This window comes from Corvus hawaiiensis, chromosome 6 (assembly GCF_020740725.1).
Source record: "Corvus hawaiiensis isolate bCorHaw1 chromosome 6, bCorHaw1.pri.cur, whole genome shotgun sequence".
Taxonomy (NCBI): domain Eukaryota; kingdom Metazoa; phylum Chordata; class Aves; order Passeriformes; family Corvidae; genus Corvus; species Corvus hawaiiensis.
In genome coordinates, this window is record NC_063218.1 from 17,920,334 (window position 1) to 17,941,250 (window position 20,917).

At 35.8% G+C, this 20,917-nt stretch overlaps 1 protein-coding gene across 16 annotated transcripts in view; it reads left to right on the forward strand.

The window, feature by feature from the left end:
* The window catches only part of EML5 (EMAP like 5), a 111,376-nt gene that overhangs the window by 63,069 nt on the left and 27,390 nt on the right, over positions 1–20,917 (forward strand). For 10 of the 16 annotated variants that reach the window (XR_007204043.1, XM_048305409.1, XM_048305419.1 and 7 more), the window contains 9 exons: positions 1,120–1,261; positions 3,036–3,188; positions 4,010–4,141; positions 5,447–5,535; positions 6,239–6,415; positions 7,275–7,476; positions 9,151–9,277; positions 10,866–10,880; positions 14,999–15,007. Coding sequence is in view for 14 of the 16 variants with exons in the window: in XM_048305409.1 (XP_048161366.1) it covers positions 1,120–1,261; positions 3,036–3,188; positions 4,010–4,141; positions 5,447–5,535; positions 6,239–6,415; positions 7,275–7,476; positions 9,151–9,277; positions 10,866–10,880; positions 14,999–15,007 (1,046 nt within the window). In the remaining 2 variants the exon portion in view is untranslated. The remainder of the gene's footprint in view (positions 1–1,119; positions 1,262–3,035; positions 3,189–4,009; positions 4,142–5,446; positions 5,536–6,238; positions 6,416–7,274; positions 7,477–9,150; positions 9,278–10,865; positions 10,881–14,998; positions 15,008–20,917) is intronic. The other 6 variants (XR_007204044.1, XM_048305410.1, XM_048305412.1 and 3 more) reach the window with 3 other exon arrangements.

Sequence of the window (20,917 nt, forward strand, 5' to 3'; positions counted from 1 at the left end):
TCTAGTTCATAGAATAGTTTGGGTTGGAAGGGACCTTTAAAGATCATCATGTCCAAACCCCCTGCAGTGAGCAAGGACATATTCAAATAGATCAGATTGTTCAGAGCCCCATCCCATCTGGCCTTGGATGTTTCTGGGGATGGGGCATCTGCAACATCTCTGGGCAACCTGTCCCAGTGTTTTACTATGCTCATCATGAAAAGTTTCTTTATCTAGTCTGAATCTACCCTCTTTTACCTTAAACCCATTACCCCTTGTCCTGTCACTACAAGCCTTACTAAAAAGAATTCCCATCTTTCTCATAAGCCTCCTTTAAGTACTAAGAGGCTGCAACAAGACCTCCCTGGAGCCTTCTCTCCTCTAGACTGAACACCTCCTACTCTCTCAGCCTGACTTCATAGGAGAGGTGCTCCAGCTCTTTGACCCTTTTTGTGGCCCCCTTCTGGACCCATTCCAACAGGGCCATGTTTTCCTGTGCTGAGGACTCCAGAGACAGACACAGTAATGGAGTCTGACCAGAGTGGAGTAGAGGGGCAGAATCACCTCCCTTGACCTGCTGGTCACATTTGTTTTGATGCAGCCCAGTTTGCTTTCTGGGTTGCAAGCGCACATTGCCAGCTCATGTCCAAGTTGTTGTCCACCAAAACCTCCAAGTTCTCTTCAGGGCTGCTCTAAGTCCGTTTTCTGCCCAGCCTGTGTTTGTGCTTGGGATTGCCCTGACCTACATGCAGGGCCTTGCACTTGGCCTTGTTGAGCTTCATTACATGGGTCCACCTGTCAGGCCTGTCCAGGTCCCTCTGGATGTGATCCCTTCCCTCCAGCCTGTTGACCACACCACTCAGTGTAGTGTCATCTGCAGACTTGCTGAGGGTGCACTCAGTCGCACTGTCCACGTCATTGATGTAGATGTGTGTGAGGATTATTTCACAGTTTTCTGTAGTACTAATTACCATAATTTTGCACAAGTAGCAGGGTGAATTTTTTCAGGTGTTCTGTGTTTTAATTCAGATATTTATTATCCTCTAAATAATGCATGCTCTCTCTTTTAACTTCCTTAAATGTATTATTTCCTATTTCAGTTTAAAATAAAAAGAAACCTGATTCATTGTGTTTTTTCAGGGTCACATGGAGGGGGAAGTTTGGGGTCTAGCTACTCATCCTCATTTACCTATTTGTGCCACTGTAAGTGATGACAAAACCTTAAGAATATGGGATTTATCTCCTAGCCATTGTATGTTAGCGGTTCGCAAATTGAAAAAGGGTAAGATGCTGAGTATGAAAAAATATTTAACTGATGCAATTGACATTTACAAGCATTATGAATCTTTTGAAAGCAGGACTGAATAAATTCCTTTTTTTGCTCAAATTATTTTATGAATGCTATGTTCATGAGTTGTGTAGCCCTTAAGCTAATGAATCTGTACAAAAAAAATTCTGTGTAGTACTGTTCTGAAGATTATTTGCAATTGTAACTTACTTAAGTCAATAAATTACCAATAAAAGTTGAGCCAACTACATAAATGCCATATTGCTTATAATACTGCAAGGCTTTTTTGACAGTTTGAATCTAGAAATTTTTGGAAGAAATCTTAGAAGAAATGTTGAAATTCTCTTCTTTGTGAATGTTTGAAGGCTCTGGAATGTCAAGAAAAGAGAAGTCATAAAATTTTTACTCATTGTTTAGGATATAATTAAATTCTATTTTGACAGATGGAAAATCTGTTGTAAGTGACATCATATAAGGTGATTTTTTTAGGATTAGGCTAGACTGGCCCTGAAAAGCTTCTAATGCTACGTATGCTTTGCTAGACAAAGGAGTACAATAGGCTTTATCTGTTTGGCATTCAGCAATGCAGTTTAATTCAGACATAATGGGAAGCTTAACTGAAGATGATTTAGATTGATAAAGTAATTGTAGAAGAGTTACAAGCTCACACAAGCGGGGATTAAACAAGAAAGTTTCTAGTTGGCAAACTCTGTTCAAGTCTTAAAGCTGATATTTCTTAATATTTTTAAGAGTACTTTTGGCAAAAAAAGTCTCTAATTACTATTTGCTGATAAGACACATTTTGAGACGCTTTGGCAATCTTAAAAAGTACCTGTGTACTGTACAGAAAAAGATGGATGCTTCTGCAGACTGAGTCATGGAATTGAAATAATACTTGTTAATTATAAAAGACAAGATCCAATGACTGTAAGAAAAATGTCTGCGTAGGTCAGGAGTAAATTCAAGAGCAGAAGGCTCAGGATGTTGTCGCTGATTGCAGGGTCACAATTACACGTGTTAGTGAGGTATTTTCCCAAGACATATTGGAGTAGTCGTGTAATTTACAAGACACAAATCAGGATATTTTTGGTGTGCATTTCTCTTCTGTGTTCAGCTGAATGCAATTAAATTAAAAGTTGAGAATGGAGGAGGGAACTACAGGATAATGAATGAGAAGCCTTGTGGTGAAGCCATCTAAGTAAAGGATTGCTGTCTACAAGTTAATCAGAGGAACGAATAGTAGGGGAGAATATTTATGTTAACAGAAAATCCTGGCATGAAAATAAGTCTATATAAGTTGGCTATATATAAATTTAGATCGGAAATTAAATTGTTTTTCAAACAATACTTGACATGTTTATTGGAAGGATTCTATGTCCTAATGACTTACTGTTTGTGATAGCAAATTACTGAATTCTGTGAATCCAGAGGGTCTTTCCCAGCTGTGTTCTCTTTACCAGAACAAATGGTAACAAACAGGCAGCACCAGATACAAAGGAGAGCAAGTGAAAAATATACAGACAAAAGTGATTCATCTGTATTAGTAATGTAGAGCATGTATCAATTAATATGCAAATTCTAAGATTCTGGGCCTGTGTACCTGTTTATTTGCTATCCCAGCTTGGAAATTATTTTGGCAGCATCTAGGAAACTTCCTTGGAAGTTTTACAGTATAAGAATAGTTTTCCTTTACTAATGGAAAATTAGATCTCAAAGAAGGATGATGCACTGTCAATATAGCTGAATGCAATTTCTTTATTCCTCATAGGAGGCAGATGTTGCTGCTTTTCTCCTGATGGAAAAGCATTAGCTGTTGGTCTCAACGATGGAAGTTTTTTGATAGTTAATGCAGATACCCTGGAGGATTTAGTCTCTTTCCAGCACAGGAAGGATGTTATTTCAGAGATCAGATTTTCTCCTGGTAAGTGATTTTTTTTTTTTTTAATTAAGGTTTTATTATTGAGGTTGTTCAAGTAAGCTTTATCACATTTATGAGGTAAAAGTAATAAAGACTTGTAGTGCTTTTACACCTAAAAAATAGGTCAGCAAAACTAATACTTGCATTTTGAAAGACCATGGTGTGAAGTCCTGTGTTGCTCATTTAAGGATGAGATTATTGGAATAGGTTTGCTTATAGTAACCTCCTGAATACAACAGTCAGTTTTAAATCATGAAGATCAAGCAGCTCCCTAGGGTTCCACTTTATGGGCTGCATAAGTTTGGCACATCACTGAGGTTACTGTCAGCTAATAAGAATACTTCAAACTGATGTGTCAGAAAGTTCTGGCAACTTGTATTTTCTTATTTTCCCCCCTTAGCACTCCCAATGAGGCTAGGTTTTTTTCCAACACTATAGCTCATATTTTAGGAACTCAAAATGCATGGCCTACTTCAGTTAAAATACTCATCTGTTGGAGAAATTTGATGCAAATTACTGATACCCATTCTCATATAACATTACTTTCTGATTCCTTAAGCCTTACCACTTTCTGAATGCCATAAATGCTTAAAATTTCAGCCAATTGTTTTTTGTAGTTTGAAAATGTAATTATATAATAGTTGTATATTTCATGCTGATTATGTGATATGAAAATCAGTTTGTCAGGAAATATGTATAAATTAGCAAGCTGATGTTAAAGACTTCTAAGTTGCATATAGCTAAATTCCAGAATTGACTTGTGTTTAATATGCAGAGAACTACAATTTTTTGAAAATGTTTTTGTTTATATTGATGTGTTTTAGGGACTGGAAAGTACTTAGCCGTGGCATCCTGTGACAACTTTGTAGATATTTACAATGTAATGAGCAGTAAAAGAGTAGGAATCTGCAAGGGAGCCTCCAGCTATATCACGCACATGGACTGGGACATAAGAGGTAAGTAGCATTCATTGTAAAAATGTACTGGAAGATTGATTACATTAGAGGCTATTACAGTACATGTATATGAATTTGTAGTGTCACTGGCAGATTTGGTTCTTCAGCTTACAAATATGCTCTCACATCATCTGAATAAATATTAAACCCATGATTTTTACTGCCACATACATATTTAGAAGTTGTGCAATTTGAAGCAAAATGGTTTGTCTCTATAGATTGGTTTGTTTGGATTTTTAAAAAATCTCTCCTGTTTATTATTTGATTTCAGAAGGGCAGTTAGTGATAGAACAAGGGGGAAAGGCCTTAAGCTGAAGGGAGGGTATGTTTAGATTAGGTATTAGGAAGAAATTCCTTACTGTAAGTGTGGTGAGGCACTGGAAAGGCTGTGGATGTGGTGAGGCTCAGAGAGGCTGTGGATGCCCCATCCCTGATGGTGGTCAAGGCCAGGCTGGATGGGGCTCTGAGCAACCTGGTCTAGTGGCAGGGGGAGTGGAACTAGATGGTCTCTGAGGTCCCTTCCAACCCCAAACATTCTATGATTCTCTGTTTCTACTTCTTGAATGTACAGTGTACAATGCGCTTGTATCTGTAGCTCAGGAATACGTATCCTTGTTGTCATATATAGCAGAAAGACCAGATTTCCTGTGTTCCAGGGTATTGATATGTGATTAATTAAAGTACTAAATTTAGTCCTATTTCGTTCAAAAGCAAGGCTGTGTAATTGTGCATTCTATTTGTTCATGTTCTTATTCCTCTACATAATCACTTTTGAAACAGTCTGATTTATTTTGAAAGAGTGTTATAAGTTAGCTGCCTTTGAGAATTTTGAAAAGGAAGAGGACAGAAACATTGGTGAGAATTTCCCTCAGAAGTGAAATATTATAAAGCTGTAAAGAAGTTGCCTGCTTGGGATCAGCCAGTGGCCAGGCAGCATATGTGCTTCTCCATCCCAAGGGCATATGCATCAATAACCAGTTATCATAAACAAGCTTTGAATTGGACTCAGTGCATTTTGTCTACCATCTGATGGGACAGCCATGATAAGGAGAGAAAAGTGATGCATTAGTACGGTTTTCAAAGAGAGGAGAAAGGGTTGTGAATTTAAGGTATCAAAGGACTTCAATCTCTCTAGAAGACCATTCTTCCAGATCCATTATTTATGTATGCAGCTTTTTCCAGTAGAAACAAGTAATTTATGTAATGCAGTTAGCAATAAAAAATTCAAAATAAACTTTCTTTTTTCCTTCTGTGAAATGGAATCTTCTATGTTAACATACAATATGTATGTCATATGTTTTATAGGGAAACTTTTGCAAGTCAACACTGGTGCTAAAGAGCAGTTGTTTTTTGAAGCCCCTCGTGGGAAAAAACAGATAATTCCTAGTTTGGAGGTGAGAAACTGTACTCTGTTTACAAATTCGAGTTATGATACAGCCATCTATACTACATAAGAGGGAATGATATATAGAACTGTAATTTTTAACTTTTAAAATAATAAAATATGTAGGGGATTTCACATTTTTCTATTAAGTAACAGACATTTAGCTGACTTAGTCATGGAAATCTCACAAGGCTTCTGTGTGCCTTTTCTGGTACTAAACACCTTTGAAAACCTATTGCAGATTACTTAACTCTAACCTTGCTGTGGAAAACCTCATGTTTGTCTTTACATAACAATATAATATAGTACACATAATACATATCGGCTAGTGTAGTATATTGTAGCTGTAATGTTGTTTTGTTTTCTCAGACATAGAGCATAGTCATAGGGCAGGGAGCAAAAATGGATACTTTTCAAATAATATTTTCCATGGCATTGAAAGGCAGTGTTGGAAAATATAGTTGGGGGACTTTTTAGCCCGGAAGGGCAGGTAAGGTAAAAATTTTCAAAATACTTCTTTAGGTTTTGAAATGAAAAGTTTATAGAGGTAAAATTATATGTCTCAAATGAAATCCTGAATGTTAAGAAAATGAGTGATTAGTATATTAAAATACTGTATTTTAGATAGTGTAAGGACTTTTTCTAGAAATCAGATATGGAAGAAAAATTCTTGAGAAGAAGTATGCTCTATCTCAAATGGGTTGTTTTTATAGGTAGAAAAGATTGGCTGGGCATCATGGACAAGTGTTTTGGGCTCTTGCTGTGAAGGGATCTGGCCCATAATTGGTGAAGTCACAGATGTAACTGCTTCATGCCTCACTAGTGATAGTAAAGTATTAGCCACAGGAGATGATTTTGGATTCGTGAAACTGTTTCGATACCCTGCTAAAGTAAGTAATTTTCAGCTGTTTATGGAGAATATTTATTGATAAATCTGCCTTTTCAAAACTGTGAAAATTCATCACTCAGAAGAAAATAATGCTTTTATATATTTTTTCTCCTTATGATCAAAGAAAGCATTTAATATTACATTGCAGTTTGCTGTGCATTAAACTTGAAATTAGTAAGAATGATCATTCCAGGTCAGACTACAGAGCCATCTCATGCAGTGTCCTGCTGCTGACTTTAGCAAATGAATAGGAAAAACCTTAAGAATGGGAGTGCTTTGGAAAACAATGAGCATCTCTTTCTCACCTGGATTTCATTCATGATTTTAAGGACCTTCATTCTGTCCAATGTCAGTCGTTTTTTTTCTAAGATGAAGAGCTTTAATATTATTTAATCACGCATCATAGAAAAGCCGTTCCAGAAGCACATTGTATTTTTACTGCTCTTCAAGTACCTCTTTTTCTGTATATTTATTGGTAAATGTGTCTTCAGTTTTGAAATGTTGCCATACTAAGGGTGGTAACAGTACACAAGTACTGACTCAAAATATTGTTTGTGAATTTTATTCCAACTCAGTTGGATTATTGTCTCTCTTAGGAAAAGTAATCCAATGTTTATTGCTGGAATCTGTTTATAAACTAATTCTTGCATGCTTGATATAGAGATGAGGTTAACATTTCATGAAGTTGCTATAGGAGGGGCACTTGGAAAATGATGTGTTAAAATCATATGAAATACAAAAGAGCTGAAGCACGAACTGTAAAGAAGTTAAGATGATGTCATTGTGCACTGGCAACTCATTTCAGTTTTGTCTAGCAGACTGGCTAAATTGGATCTTTGCCTTTTTTTCCCCCTTCTTAGGGAAAGTTTGGAAAATTTAAGAGGTATGTTGCTCACAGTACCCATGTGACAAATGTCCGCTGGACCTACGATGACAGTCTGTTGGTCACTGTTGGAGGAGCAGACACCTCTTTAATGCTGTGGACTTACGAGATGGAAGGACATCGGGATAGCAGGCAGTGTGACAGTGAAGAGTCTGATCTCGATTCTGAAGAAGATGGAGGTCAGTAATAATTTATGGAACTAGCTGGATTATGCTATTTCAGTAAGATTTATTAATGGAGAACTGCAAATTTAGAAATAATCATGATTTATAGATTGTTTTGATCTTAAGTAGCGAAGACTCTTCAAAATGTTAAATAAAATTTGGTTTTGGAGAAAGGACTGATAAACTGCCGTGAAGAAAATGATAACGAAGTGTTTGAGTTACTGCTTTGAGTCAGAGTACATGAACAGACTCTTGACATCTTTTAAATGAAAAGATATTAAGTGCCAATTATACATAGTTACCCAAAATCTTTATATAAAATAGAATTGTCACCGTTTAAATTTGGTCACTAATTCTAAAGAAATTAGATTAAAATCTGAGATCATCGTTGTCTTGATGTTATAGCATCTGCTTCTGTAATATGGATGCATAGGAGACTGAAGTAGACTGATGTTTATATATCTATTGCAAGGTCATAATATCAGTAAAGTGTAAATTACATTTTGTAGCATTAATTTCTGCTGGTTTTGCCATACTTATGTTTTCTTTTTCATGTTATAATTCCAATGATTGATGAGCCTCCAGACTTGTTTTCTCTTTTCCCAAGTGCAGTTTTTCCTCCTTGTCAATACCTCAGTGTTCAAGCATTTTTAAAATATCACTGCTACTCCTTAAATAGTTCTGTGTAATAATTAACTTCAGCTGTCACTAAAATGTGCTAAATGACCAAAGAAGTATATTAAATATTAGAGACATATTGAACATTCATTGGAAAAGAATTTTTAATCACTGTCTTTCTTCTTAAAAGTATTGATGACCACATCCACAAAGTAATTTAATTGCCTGTAGGAGAACTTGTCAGCTTTAAATTTTTAGTCAAAAATTGAAACCTTCAGAGTTTCTGTTCAGCCTCTGCTTGTGAGCTGTTAGAACATCTTAGCCCTATAACCTCTCCTAGGCTCTGGTGCTTTACACAGAACCCTCTTAAGCTGTGTGTTCAAAAGTACTCTAAAAGAGAGCGAGGTCTGTGAAGCTCTACAACAAAAGACATTGACATCTTTATCCACAGAAGTTTCTCTTGGTCAGGTCCTATTAATTTCAGTTAGAATTAAGAACTATTCACAGTCACATTGTTGGCATTAGTAGTCTCTATCTTTGAAAAAACAAAATAATGGAGAGTAAGTAACAACCCTGTCACTACTTAGCTTTTCCAACATGTTTGTTTTATTATAGTAAACATCATCTTGATGTGCCTTACTGTCCCTAAGCATTGTGTAGGAACCTTGTGCACACCTATAGATTCCATCGTAGTGGATGGATTCTGGAACTGAGAACAGCCAGGCACTGAATCTTACAGGTCTTAAAAGCAGGTGTCAGGTAGCGAGGTTCCTTGTTAGTGATTGTAGTTAAGGCCAACAAAGCAGAAATGGGGTAGCTTTTAAAGTCCCTTGACTCTATTAATTTTTTTCCACAAAGATATTGTAAGGAGTTTTTTTCCTTGAATGTCTTTTATTAACAACGTTCATGATTCCCAGCTACTTTCCTTCTGTTGTGGATTTATGTTACTAATAATCCATGCTATAATTGCTTTTGTAATCTAGTACGTTGTTGAAATCTGCACAAATTATGGTTAAATTGTTGTTCTTGTAGCTTATTTTGTTTTGATATTGTTCCCTCTGGTTTTGTTAGGTTATGACAGTGATGTGACAAGGGAAAATGAAATTAATTACACCATCAAAGCCTTATCAACAAACATTAGACCAATGTTTGGAATTAAGCCTCATCTGCAACAAAAGGAGCCAACCTTAGATGAAAGGTAATTACTATATTATAAGCCTCATCTGCAACAAAAGGAGCCGAAGTTAGATGAAAGGCAATTACTAAATTACAATTCTAGCCAAGAAATCAACCTGAAAAGATAATAGTAAAACAAAATTATATTGGAATATGTAATTCTTAACTTAAAAGAATATGTATTAAAAAAATCTAAATACATCTTTGAAGAAAAAAGGAAGTTGACCCAAAGGACTAGGCTGTATCTATTTTCAGAGAGCACAAAAGACTACAAACTTACGTATGCATATTTTTATGTTTAGGGAGTTCCTTGAGATAATCGAGTTATTTGCTGGTGTTTAATGATATATTGTTTTTGAAACTTAGATACTGACTGGTATTTAGTGATGGCATTATAGGCATGAGCCTGTACAATTGTTTTAGTGAAGGACAGCAATCCGATTTTTGGTTCTGCCAACAAACTGCTCTGATGAATTCAGCTCTAATTGCTCCTGGCATTGTTTCTGCCTCTACATAACTTCTACCTTTCTTTGAAAAATTCTGTCCACAGTGATTCTGCAGTTCTTGTTAATGAATGTTGGAAAATGAAGTTGGTTGCTTTGCAGTGTTAGTTCTAGATCTTGGTTCACTATTGTATGCTGTGGAAGTGAGTGGGATGGGGAGCAGACTATAATAAACCCAGAAGATAAAGTAGATGCAAAATAAGAAAAATAATTTATAATCTCTAGAACATTATCTGTTGTAGAATCTGCAGCTGAGCATGGGGCCCTGAAAGTTGTTTGTTGTCCACAAAATAGATGAGGACAGTATATGTGAGGAAAAAGGAAGGAGGGATTCCTAACACAGCAATTGAGGAACGCTGGTACTAAAGAGAGGGAAGCGAGGAAAACAACAGGGTGTAAGAGCGTGCAAGGATCCAGTGAAACAGGAGAGCAGGAATGCGAGGAGTTCTGTGGCAGTGCTCACACCTCTTTCTGCAGTGGAGCTGGACAGTCTGTGATACCCTTGCTGAGAAATGCAGTGTGACTTCTGTGGGAGGTTCATGTCATCTGTTGTTTTTAAGTTGTGTTGCCGTAGGAGAGAGTGGGATCCCTGTGTACAAAGCTGTGGTTCCCTGTAGTGCATTTATAATGAGAAATGGTCTGTCTTTCTTAATTAGATGTATTTGATGTGGAAATCAAAAAGAAAAAATGGGTATGGTATGAAAGCTTTGATTAAAGATTTTTTTTTCTTTTTAATGACATTTTATACCTCTTGTGTTTCTTTCAGTAATTGTTTTTGGAAGCTGAGTGAATTGTGTTTTTCAGTTTCAAGTAAAATACTAAGAATTAATTCTGTAGTAAGGTGATGAAGCTGTGATTCAGAATACATAAAAGTTCACAAAAGAATTCCATTGCCAGCATTGTTGAAAAGTTTGGGGCCCTAAAACTTCAAAGAAATGTTTTTTGTGAAGAATAAAACCAGACTATTGTTCCTGTATGTATATTAACTTCTGTTCTGCTGACGTTAATATTTTGTGTAAGATTGGTAAATGTTTTAGTCTACTGTCACAGATATTAATTTTTATTTTATTTTTATTTCTCTTTCCTTTTGCTTCCTATACTCTAAAGGCAGGGGGTAGTAAGGTAAGTGAAGTCCAGGATTAAATGCATTTAAGTAACTTAAGCTGCTTGGGAAAGTAGTTACAATTTGCAGTAGAAGTGAGGGATTTACCTCTTTTCTATTAAATAATGGCTTTAGGTTAATGGGTAGAAAAGGGATAAGGGACAAAGCATAAGGGCAGTTCTCACTCTGAGTTGACATGAGTGAACACTGGATAGAGTATTTGGGAGGAGGTGATCAAACCTCATCTTCCTATCCTCAATGCTTTGAAGTGGCTAAGGAGCAGCTTGACTTCACTTCCTGAGTCAGAGAGCTTCCTAAGTGCTTGTGGGTGTCTGTAAGACCGTATCTCAGTGTGGTTGTAGAAGTCCAACATGGAATAGAGTGTAGTGAGCACATTGCATGGATGCCTGAGGTGGCTGTATGAGCAGTATCATGTCTGCAGCATTGTGCTGGAGCTGATAAAGCTTCAGAGGTGAGGGGAGCATTACTGCCTTGGCTGCAGCATTTTGCCAATGCATCTATACTGCTTGAGGATCTGAGCTGCTGGGTCCACATCGTGCTCATATGGGAGTCTCTAGCGTAGGTGCTTGCATTAGGTTATGAGCTTCTGCACTTACTCTATTTAAAATATATGCATATGCAAAAACATATATTGTTGAATTTGCAGCACAACAAATCTTTAGACTGTTAGGCCACCCTTCAGACTTGTAGACTGAGCTGCCTCTGTGACTAGAACTGAAGATTTCATTGAGATTCAGTTGGTCTAAGGTTTGCTTGCGGTGTTGTTAAAGGCCAGCTCTACTAATGATACAGTATTCTCTAGCAGTGAAATTACCATGCTATATCATTGAAATCGGAATACTTATTTTAACTTCTATTGGAAACACAAAATGGCACTGCTGTGAGACAGCACTTAGGTCTGTAATTTGAATTATTTATCATTTCTGAATAGTAATGTTTATAGATAATATTTTTGCATTAAAAGATGTATACTGTGTGTCTAATTTGGTTGTGTAATAGCTTTGTGGATACTCAGCAACACAAAATACATTTGAAAACTGTTTCTATCCTTTACTAAGGGTTCTTTCCTAGTATGCTTTTGTGCCAGGTAAATTACTCAGAAAAAAGTCCATCGTGGTTGATTTTGAAAACACTTCTGACTCAGCTACTCCCTGAACTGCACAGCACTGAAGGTTTGGGAGATGCCTCTGGAGAATAATGATCTGTTCATATTTGTTCTTATACTCCCTGAAGTTGGCTGTTTGTCGCTGTCAGAGGAGCAGTGCTGTGATTTATGTACTTTACAGAAGAATGGCTGTACCAAGAGATCTCAAAACTAAACAACCAGGAATTTCAGTTCAAATTTTTCACCATAAGTTTTAAAGATTTGCAAGCAGATAAAACCATTACTTAGTCCATGTGCTGAGATCTCTTGCATTCAAAGATCCCAGTGGATCTTTTGAAAATTCTTTTGCTGTTCTGCATATACTCCCAGATATAATTCAAAACCAGGTGTTGCGACAAAACTGCCTCTGCTTTTATTTAGCTTTTGTTTTGTTTTTTTTTCTTGAGGAGTTTTTGTGTCTGCTTAGGGACGTATAGACAGATGCAAAACCAGATCACCTACTTTAGATCCTTGTGAATTCAAAATGGGAAGGAAACTAAAAAAGTATTTACAGACTAGTCTCTTACAGATTGAGAAGAATTTTTTTTTTTGTATTCAACAGAGACAGTAAATAAATGTAAATTGTACTTCCAAGGCAGTGAGAGAGGAAGGAAGCTACTGAAATGAAACATTTTTAATCCAAACCTCACAATTATCACCTTGTAATTGCCACTGAAGGAGAAATTCTGAGATTTTATACAAACGTCTTCCATATCTGTTTTGGATAAATAAACAAAATGCAATTACATTATTCTGTTTTCCAGTCTAGTGACTTATGATATGAATGTAAATAATACACACTCCAGAGCTCTCTTCATAAAAAATCATCCTTATTTTCTACTTTGATTCTGTCAGCTTGTGTGATTTGGGAGAGGGGAGAAGCCAGGAGTCAAAAATGAAAAGCTATAGCAAGGGACTTTGCACTAGCAGCTTCTTCTCTCTTTCTGTTTACCATATTTGCAGAATAAATTAGATTACAGGAAAGTTGAAATTTAACATTAACTTTTTAAAAAAACAGTTTTAGGAAACAGGCTTTTTGAAGCCTGTTTTGCCCGTTGGAATGTACATTAGTGCAGGGCATTAACCTTGGGACTGAAAACCCTGAAATTTCAGACTTCATTCTTTCCAATCATAAATTTAGTTTTATTGTTAGTTACTTATGTTACAAGCTGTAGACTAGAACAACATGATGGAAAAGAATGGTCTCCCTTTACCAGTTTGAGGTAATTATTTTTTCTTCCCAAAGCTGAGCTAAAACCCATGTCTTTGAGAAAGCGAAAAAGCCAATTACCGAAGTATCAAGGTTTACTAAATAATCTTAATTTTTGAATGCAAAGAAAAACATCTATTCACTTTGCAGCCAAAAAGGAAATGTGTAGAGAAATTGTGTAGCTCAGTGGTGAGAGTTGGAAGATTTGCATTTGGTTTATGAACTGTGTAGATTGGTTTTATCAACAGAATGTAAAAAGTTTTTTGGACAATATGCATTTTTTAAGATGTCAAGAAAAGGGTAACTGGATCACAGGTGTATTGCCAGATAGGTTGAATACAACTTCAAATAAGTCTTGCATACTTCAGTGATGAGGACAGCACAAAAGCCTTAATGAAATCTTCCTTGTACTGTTTAGGCATCCATATGTAAATATTTGCTAGCTAATAATTTGGTTTGTCTTGTGCAGTCCATGTGGAATATGTTGTTCAATACTTGAATCATGAAATCAAAAAAGTAGAATTGTAAATCAAAGAATGGAAAATGATAAATGGAAGCTAAAAATGTTCCTTTGACTGTACGAATGTTTCTTTCCGTGGACTCAGGAAAACTGTAAGAGAAAACTGCTCCGTTCTTGGGGAATCTCTCGTTTCTCCTGCATTACTATGAAAAATATTCTGTAGTTCTTGAGGAATTACATGCTTTTAATTGCAAAACCTGTTCAAGCTACATTGGATTTTATTGTGGGAAAGTTTTAGCTGTTTCCTATATGAAGAAATAGAGCATCAGTCTTGCACTGCAAAATAAAGTTAAAACTAATTAGAAGACATTCAGTAAAACATTCTTTTCAGCAGGGGAAAAAATTTATTTGTGAGTTGGTGAGCTGTTGACGCTGTGTTCGTAATTTTCAGGAAAATTTTTCCTAAATTATTCATAAATTATTTTTGCTTAACTTACAAGTGAAAAAGACTAACTAGTGTTCTCCTTGCCAAGGTGGAGTTGCTTGGTAGTTCTTAAAAGAAAAGCTAAGGAAACCAGTGGAAGTGTACCAGCTAATCAAACTAATGGAATGTGCTCATGCATACTACAAATGATAGGAAATCATCTGTACATGTCCATGTGCTCTATGATTAATAATGATTTTTGGCTAGCCAAAGTTTAGGAATATTCCTTCATACATAACTGAGGAAACCTATCCAGTGCAAAGTATCTTCAGTCGACATAAACTGAATTAAGTAGTCATGAAAAAATAGTACATATCAGTAGTGCTCAGTACCCCACACATTCTTACTAGCTGAGATAATTGCATCTTAGTATGAATAAATGTATTTTTGTGAGTGAACTTGAACATCTGTTTTTAGTAGCGAGTTGACTGTTCTTCCATCAGCTTATTTCTGGAAGTTAAATCTGCACAACCTTTCTTTGAGTAATTCAGGTGTTGTGTTTGCCGACTCTAAACACTTGGTATAGTTCAGATGTTTTTGGTTTTGCTTCTGCTTTATTTCTGTATTTACAGTAGTTATCCCAAAGAATTATATTCTCATGTCAACATATATTCAGAATTCCCATTTCAGTGAATGGGAGTTCTCTATACAAATAATAGATTTACATAGGCTATGAAGTGAATAATCCCCTTGTTGTAAAATGAAGTATACAAACCAGAAAGTCAGTAATAATTATCTATATGAATAATTCACTGGCACCTAATTTTAGCCCAACTTGTATAAGTAATCCTTTTCTCTTTCCCATCTGCTGCTGAAAAGAGGTTCCAGGTAATGCTTTTATTTTTCTATCTAGTCCATCTTCTACTGCCACCCTCCCATTTTCCTTAAAAGCCATCTGTCATGTTGGGTGCCATACCATGCACCTATCAGTCTTCAGAATATTGCTGTATTACAAATCTGTAATTTATATATATTCGTTGTAGTTCTGTTTCATACAATAAGCTAGATATTTTTTTACAGTGTGAGCTAGATATTTTTTTACAGTGTGAACTCCAACACCATACTTTCCTATGTTTCACAAGCAATATTTTTTCAGTAATACTTATTAAAATATTGTAAAGATTACTACTCTTTCCTGCCCCCTGGTGGACAGCTGTTTTACATGTGATGATTTGACAGTCTCACCTGACATGTCAGGATGTATCTGGTACTAAATTATTTAAGCATTAGGTTCCCTGTATCTGCATTAGTGAGTATAAACTGGCACTTACTGCTCATAGGACACATGAAAATAATTATAAGTAATTTTTGTCAAGAAGCAGTATTTAGAAGCTACCAGCCTTCATTATCTTCTAATGGAAATTAGACCTCTGTAAAGTTTCACAAATGACTTTGGAGAACTTGCAAGAGTAAATGGAAAGAAGTCCTCCTTACTTTTAAAATTCATTCTATACTTCATGCTTGCCAACACCTTTTGGGGAGGGCAGTGCAAGACCCTTCATGCTGAAGAGTAGTGCAAAATCAATTGCTAAATTCTCTGCAAGTCCCTCTAAGTATGAAGTGCTGCTTTGGTGCCCTGCACAGGAAGGGACTTTTCCTTTTGTACCAACAGCTGTAATTTGCTTTATGAAATTGTGCCCAAAATAATAGTTGTATTTTTAAAACAGAAATAAATATTGTAAATTATACTGTTATAAGTTACCACAGAACTCAAAGAATTGGTTGTAATTTACCTATGCCATATAACAGAAAATCCTTCCTTATTCTGTTAATAACTTTAGAAACTCAGTAAAAATGAGGAAGATAGGGAATGAAGTACATCATCATACAACAAGGGGTAGTAATATTGAAGCTATGTCTAAAACTGTGAAAAAGAGACTTCTTTGTTTCAGAAACTACTTCAAAATGCTTATACTCAATTTTTATAGTGTCATAACATGAAATATTAAAATATATATACAAAATCTATTTTCATTTTAAAAATAAAATGCCATTATTAAGGTATTTATTGCCCTTATGATAGATGGCTGGAATTCTCCTTCCACATGCACGAACTGACCCTATCCATATGTGAATTCACCCCAACATGCTGTTCATGCTCTCCTTCCCATCTTTTCCACACAGTTTTTGAGCATGCAGCGAGTTATGCATACAGGTATATGACCACTGTGTGTTGCATATGCCATTAGTCACTTTGCTGCACATTAAACAGCGAATAAAAAATATCTTCGGCTTTCACACTTTTAAAAAAAGCACTTGAAAAATGTATTCTCATGTCCTTCAACATTCCTGCTTTTAAATGCTCAAGTTGTTATCTTGAAACTTAATTGGGAAGAGAATACATACATGCTTGTAATTTGAGTTCCAGTTCCACTGCTCTGGATCAATATAGAATTAGTCTTTCCTGGACAGATACTTAGATAAATTGTTTAGGTGACCTGTGAGATATTACAGCTGAGTAAAATTTGCCAAGTCTTCCTGACCAATGTACATTCATTTTATTCTGTTGTGTGGTAACGTTCGAATGTAAATGTACTATAATGATTACTTAAGGATGATATAAACCTGTGTTTGTAGAGCATTTAAGTATAGATGTTCTTCTCAAGCAGTTGTAAAATAGGAGATTGTTTTACCTCTTCTCCCATTCTATCACAAGGGATTAACAGACAGCAAATGTTATAAAAATGCCACATTCTAGAACCAAGCAGCAGAGAAATATTCCGTTCCAGTAATGTAAACCTTTGTCAGAACCATGTCCTTTCAGTTTTTACTGCTTTCATCAAACTTCAAATATGTTCTTCTGCTGTATTTAGTTTTTTTGCTTTTTTTCCCCCTCCAACTCATTTTTCCCTTCTGTGTTTCAGGGACATTAAATGAATTAGGGCCAGGGTAGGAGAGAAGGAAGGAGAGGAAATTTAAGTGCTGTGTGTCAAGTATGAAGCTGACAAGTGGAAGAAGGGCTTTTTATGCTGTGTTCTGTTAATTTCTAGAGCAACAGTAATGAGACGGTTGCAAAATTGTCCATGACAAATCAGAAATTAAAAATACGAAGTCTTTCAAAGCATTCTGGAGTGAGCAGAAGGTGGATTGGGCAGTCTTGCTCAATCTTCCCCTACCCTCATCTGTAAAGCAGGACATTAGTTGTTGATACAATTCTTAGTCTGTTATTCAAAGTAATAGAGAAATTTTTTGCACGATTGTTAAATCTAGAATCTGACATTTTTGTTCCACATGCTGGCTGCTATGTAATCTACAGGAAGCCGCATTTAAAGATTTCCTTACTCTATCAAAAGGTCTGTCTCTCAGCTAGAAAAGTGTCTGGAGCAGAGAGGAACATATCTTTTTCTACTTTCCTTCCTTCAAGAAGGTTTGGATTTTTTTCTGCTGCTCTGTGTGTAGACTGGCAATCCTATCTTGGGTGTCGATGCTTCACAGCTGAGTTAAGTGGCATTTTGCTTTTCTTTTTAGTCCTTAATATGCCTTTGACAACTGTATTTCTTCTTCTCCAGAAGCCTTTTTGAGTTCTACAACATGCCAGTAGAAGCAGCACACACAACAAACAGCATGCCAGTCTCACATTTCTGCAATACTCCCTACTCTACTTGCTGTTTGATTTTATTGCTGCTGCATGGGATGAGAGAAGAGGTAACAAGACAGTGGAAAGCTGATTCTTGGGGAAACTAATGGTTAGGACCAACAGAATCACTGGTATACAATCTTCCAATTTTCAGCACTTCAGCACTGTTCCCAATTTCCATGTTTAAAAAGAGAAAGGTACATGTTGTATTTACTTAATTTTAAAAAAATATGTTTCAAAGGCAAAATTGTGTAAGTGGTTTTTAAGAAACCATTTTTGTACAAATGCTTTTTGAGTAACTTGCATTTTTAAGTGTGCTCCTAGTTGCTGAATAAATGAGCTGTAATTATGGAAGTATCAAAGGAATTCAGAAATTTGAATTACAGTTGAAAGTAAAATTGTAGATAGGGAAAAAATTTAATTAGCAGCTCTTAATATCATTAACTTGTTACAGAAATCAGTTACTAGATATGCTTCAATAACTATAATTTTTAACCATGAAATAACAGCTTATGTATAATGACAGCTATGTGCAATTCATTTAACTTGTTAACCCTATTCATTCTTTAGAGAATTTTGATTGCACAGGCGGAGAACTGGTTATTATTCTGTCATTTAACTTCAGAGGTTGTAAGCACTAGAATTTGTTCTAAGCAGTACTTATATTCATATGCAAAAAATTCCAATACACTTCAAAACCCAACCAAAATTTTATTTGTAATATTTTGGGAGATCAGTGACCATTTCAAAAAAGATTTTGGGAAAAAAATTACTTTTAGGAAAAAAGAAGGAATCTTAATGTAAATTTACCTCAGATGTTTAATGAAGCTGTCTGATTTATTCCTTTCTCTTCTCCCCCAGCTCAGCAAATATTAGCAGGAACTGGGCTGTGTTAGTTTCTCTTTTTCTCTGTGTCTTCATTTACTTCAATGAATAAGGGCGGTTTTTATTCTTTGTATCACTGAAGTGCTTTTAGAAAGCCCATTCCCCATACTGAATCTGTGCCTTTAAATTTTTGTTTGTACATTTCAGTAGTTTTTCTTGATTGGATTTGATTCAGCTGGGGTAGCACACAATGATAAGGTGACTTCTGTGGCACTGGGAGATACCTGTTGCTTCCTGATCAGGGTATTTGCAACTGAATTTGCTCATCTGCTGTGGAAGTGGGGAACAAATACAGTCAAGCATTTTTTCCTCTTTTAGATGGCCTCTCTCCTTATGTTTACCATCTTAATATGGTAAACGTTGTGACCTGCTGGGAGATTTTCTCTGTTGACAGTTTAGAACATTCCAAAGAAAAGTGTAGTTTCTTTATTTTTCAAAATGAAAAAGTGAGGAATTGGCCTAGCAGTGCTATTGTTGTTGTATGACAGACTAGGTAAGGGAATGCTTGGAGTCAGTGGTGATAGGACAGAAGAGAAGACCTGGAAAAATAGCTTGGCAGGCTAGGAATCTCACATCAAGTATAAAACCTGGAAAAAACAGTTGAGAGACAGTAGTGATTCAAGAGGGATCGTGGAATTGGATGTTGGGATTGCTGACAGAAATCAGAGAGATTCCCTGCTTCCTGTACTGGCCAGTGTGCTTGTATAGATGATGAAGACAGCCCAGGCCATGCTTGCTTTGCTTTTCCTCCTCTTTTCCAAAAGTTAGGGGGGTTGCTTTGTCACCTTCACATACTAAAGGTCAGGATGCTGTGACTGTGAGCTAGGTCCAGACTATGAAAAAAAAAATTCAAATGTCATGCTTTTCTGTCTCAAGGTATGTGTGAATCCCTTCCATTTGCAAACCTCAGAGAAGAAAAAAGATTTTTAACTGAGGACTTTTGAGAATGAAGTCTAGGGGTACATTCCCACCACACAAATTTCAAGCAGGACTGAAAGAGTATATTTAAGTGCTGCTATCTTCTAATATTTGTCTCTGAAGAAGCAGACCTTACTGCATGTCCATATTGGACTCCTTTTTGGACCTGCCTTGCTATGCATGGTCCATGTCCCCAGATCTTGCCTTTACTGCCAGTTTATTAGAAGTCTGTTTTCTAAGAAAAATAATTTTGGAGTAGCAAAAAGCAACTGTTAGTATACCATTCTTTGTGAAGTTACAGAAGTCTTCCTCCATACTTCAAATTAGTGTTCTGTGTCTTAATTTGCACTTACTCATGAATGAATATCAAATATGAGCCTTACTTATCTTCCTTCATGCCTTGAATTTTCATGTTAACTGTAAATTACTATTTCATATTTTGCTCCAGTAATAATTTAATGCAGTCCATATCCCTCCCATGAAAAGATTCAGTGTTAACTAACTGTGCAGTGTGAAGTGGCAAAATTTCTTGTTAGATGTGCACTTGGATTTTCTATTGTATAGATTTCACATTTCATAAAATCTAGACGTATGATGCTGAATTAAATATTTCAAGTACCTCCCTGCAGTCCTGTCTAACACAGTAGGAAGCTTTAGTAAACTTGATCACATTTGGGTGATCCAAGCAACTGACAGACTTTACCAGACAGAAATTTTTTGTCATCTGGGTGTTTTTTGTAATTTTTTTCCACAAGTACTTACAGGCTTCTAACAGTAGAGGAATTAAGTGGAATATCTCAGAACACAGTTTATATTTGCAGTGTAGTTTGCATTGTAATACATATAAATCTTATGTTTGGTGATGTGACATCAATCTATAAATTGTACTAAAATTAGGCAGGGAAAATGAAGAAATAAATCTAAGAAAATAGTATTTTATTTAAATAACTGGGAAAAAGAAGCTTTTCAACTGTCCTTCAAAATACACAGTGTACAAACAAATCATACTCTATTGTTCTTAGAAAAGACAGTCATTATTTTGAATCAAAATCACTTAAGAGCAGAGATGAAATTAGAAGTACTTCTTACTAAAAAGGAATATGAAAGAGACCTGTTGCTTCATGTTTGATATTAGTTTATTGCACTGCCTACTGGATTAAATCATCTGGATGTCACTGAATCTATACATATACTTTATTTTAAAATTAATTGTTTCTCTTAAGGGTCCAGTTTGAAGGATTGTTATTGCAGCCACAAATGCTGTATTTATAGAATCAAAAATCAATGCTTCGGCAAATTACTAGGAATAGTTTACTAGTTGCTATTACTAATTGCATATATTTAATAAATAAAGCTTA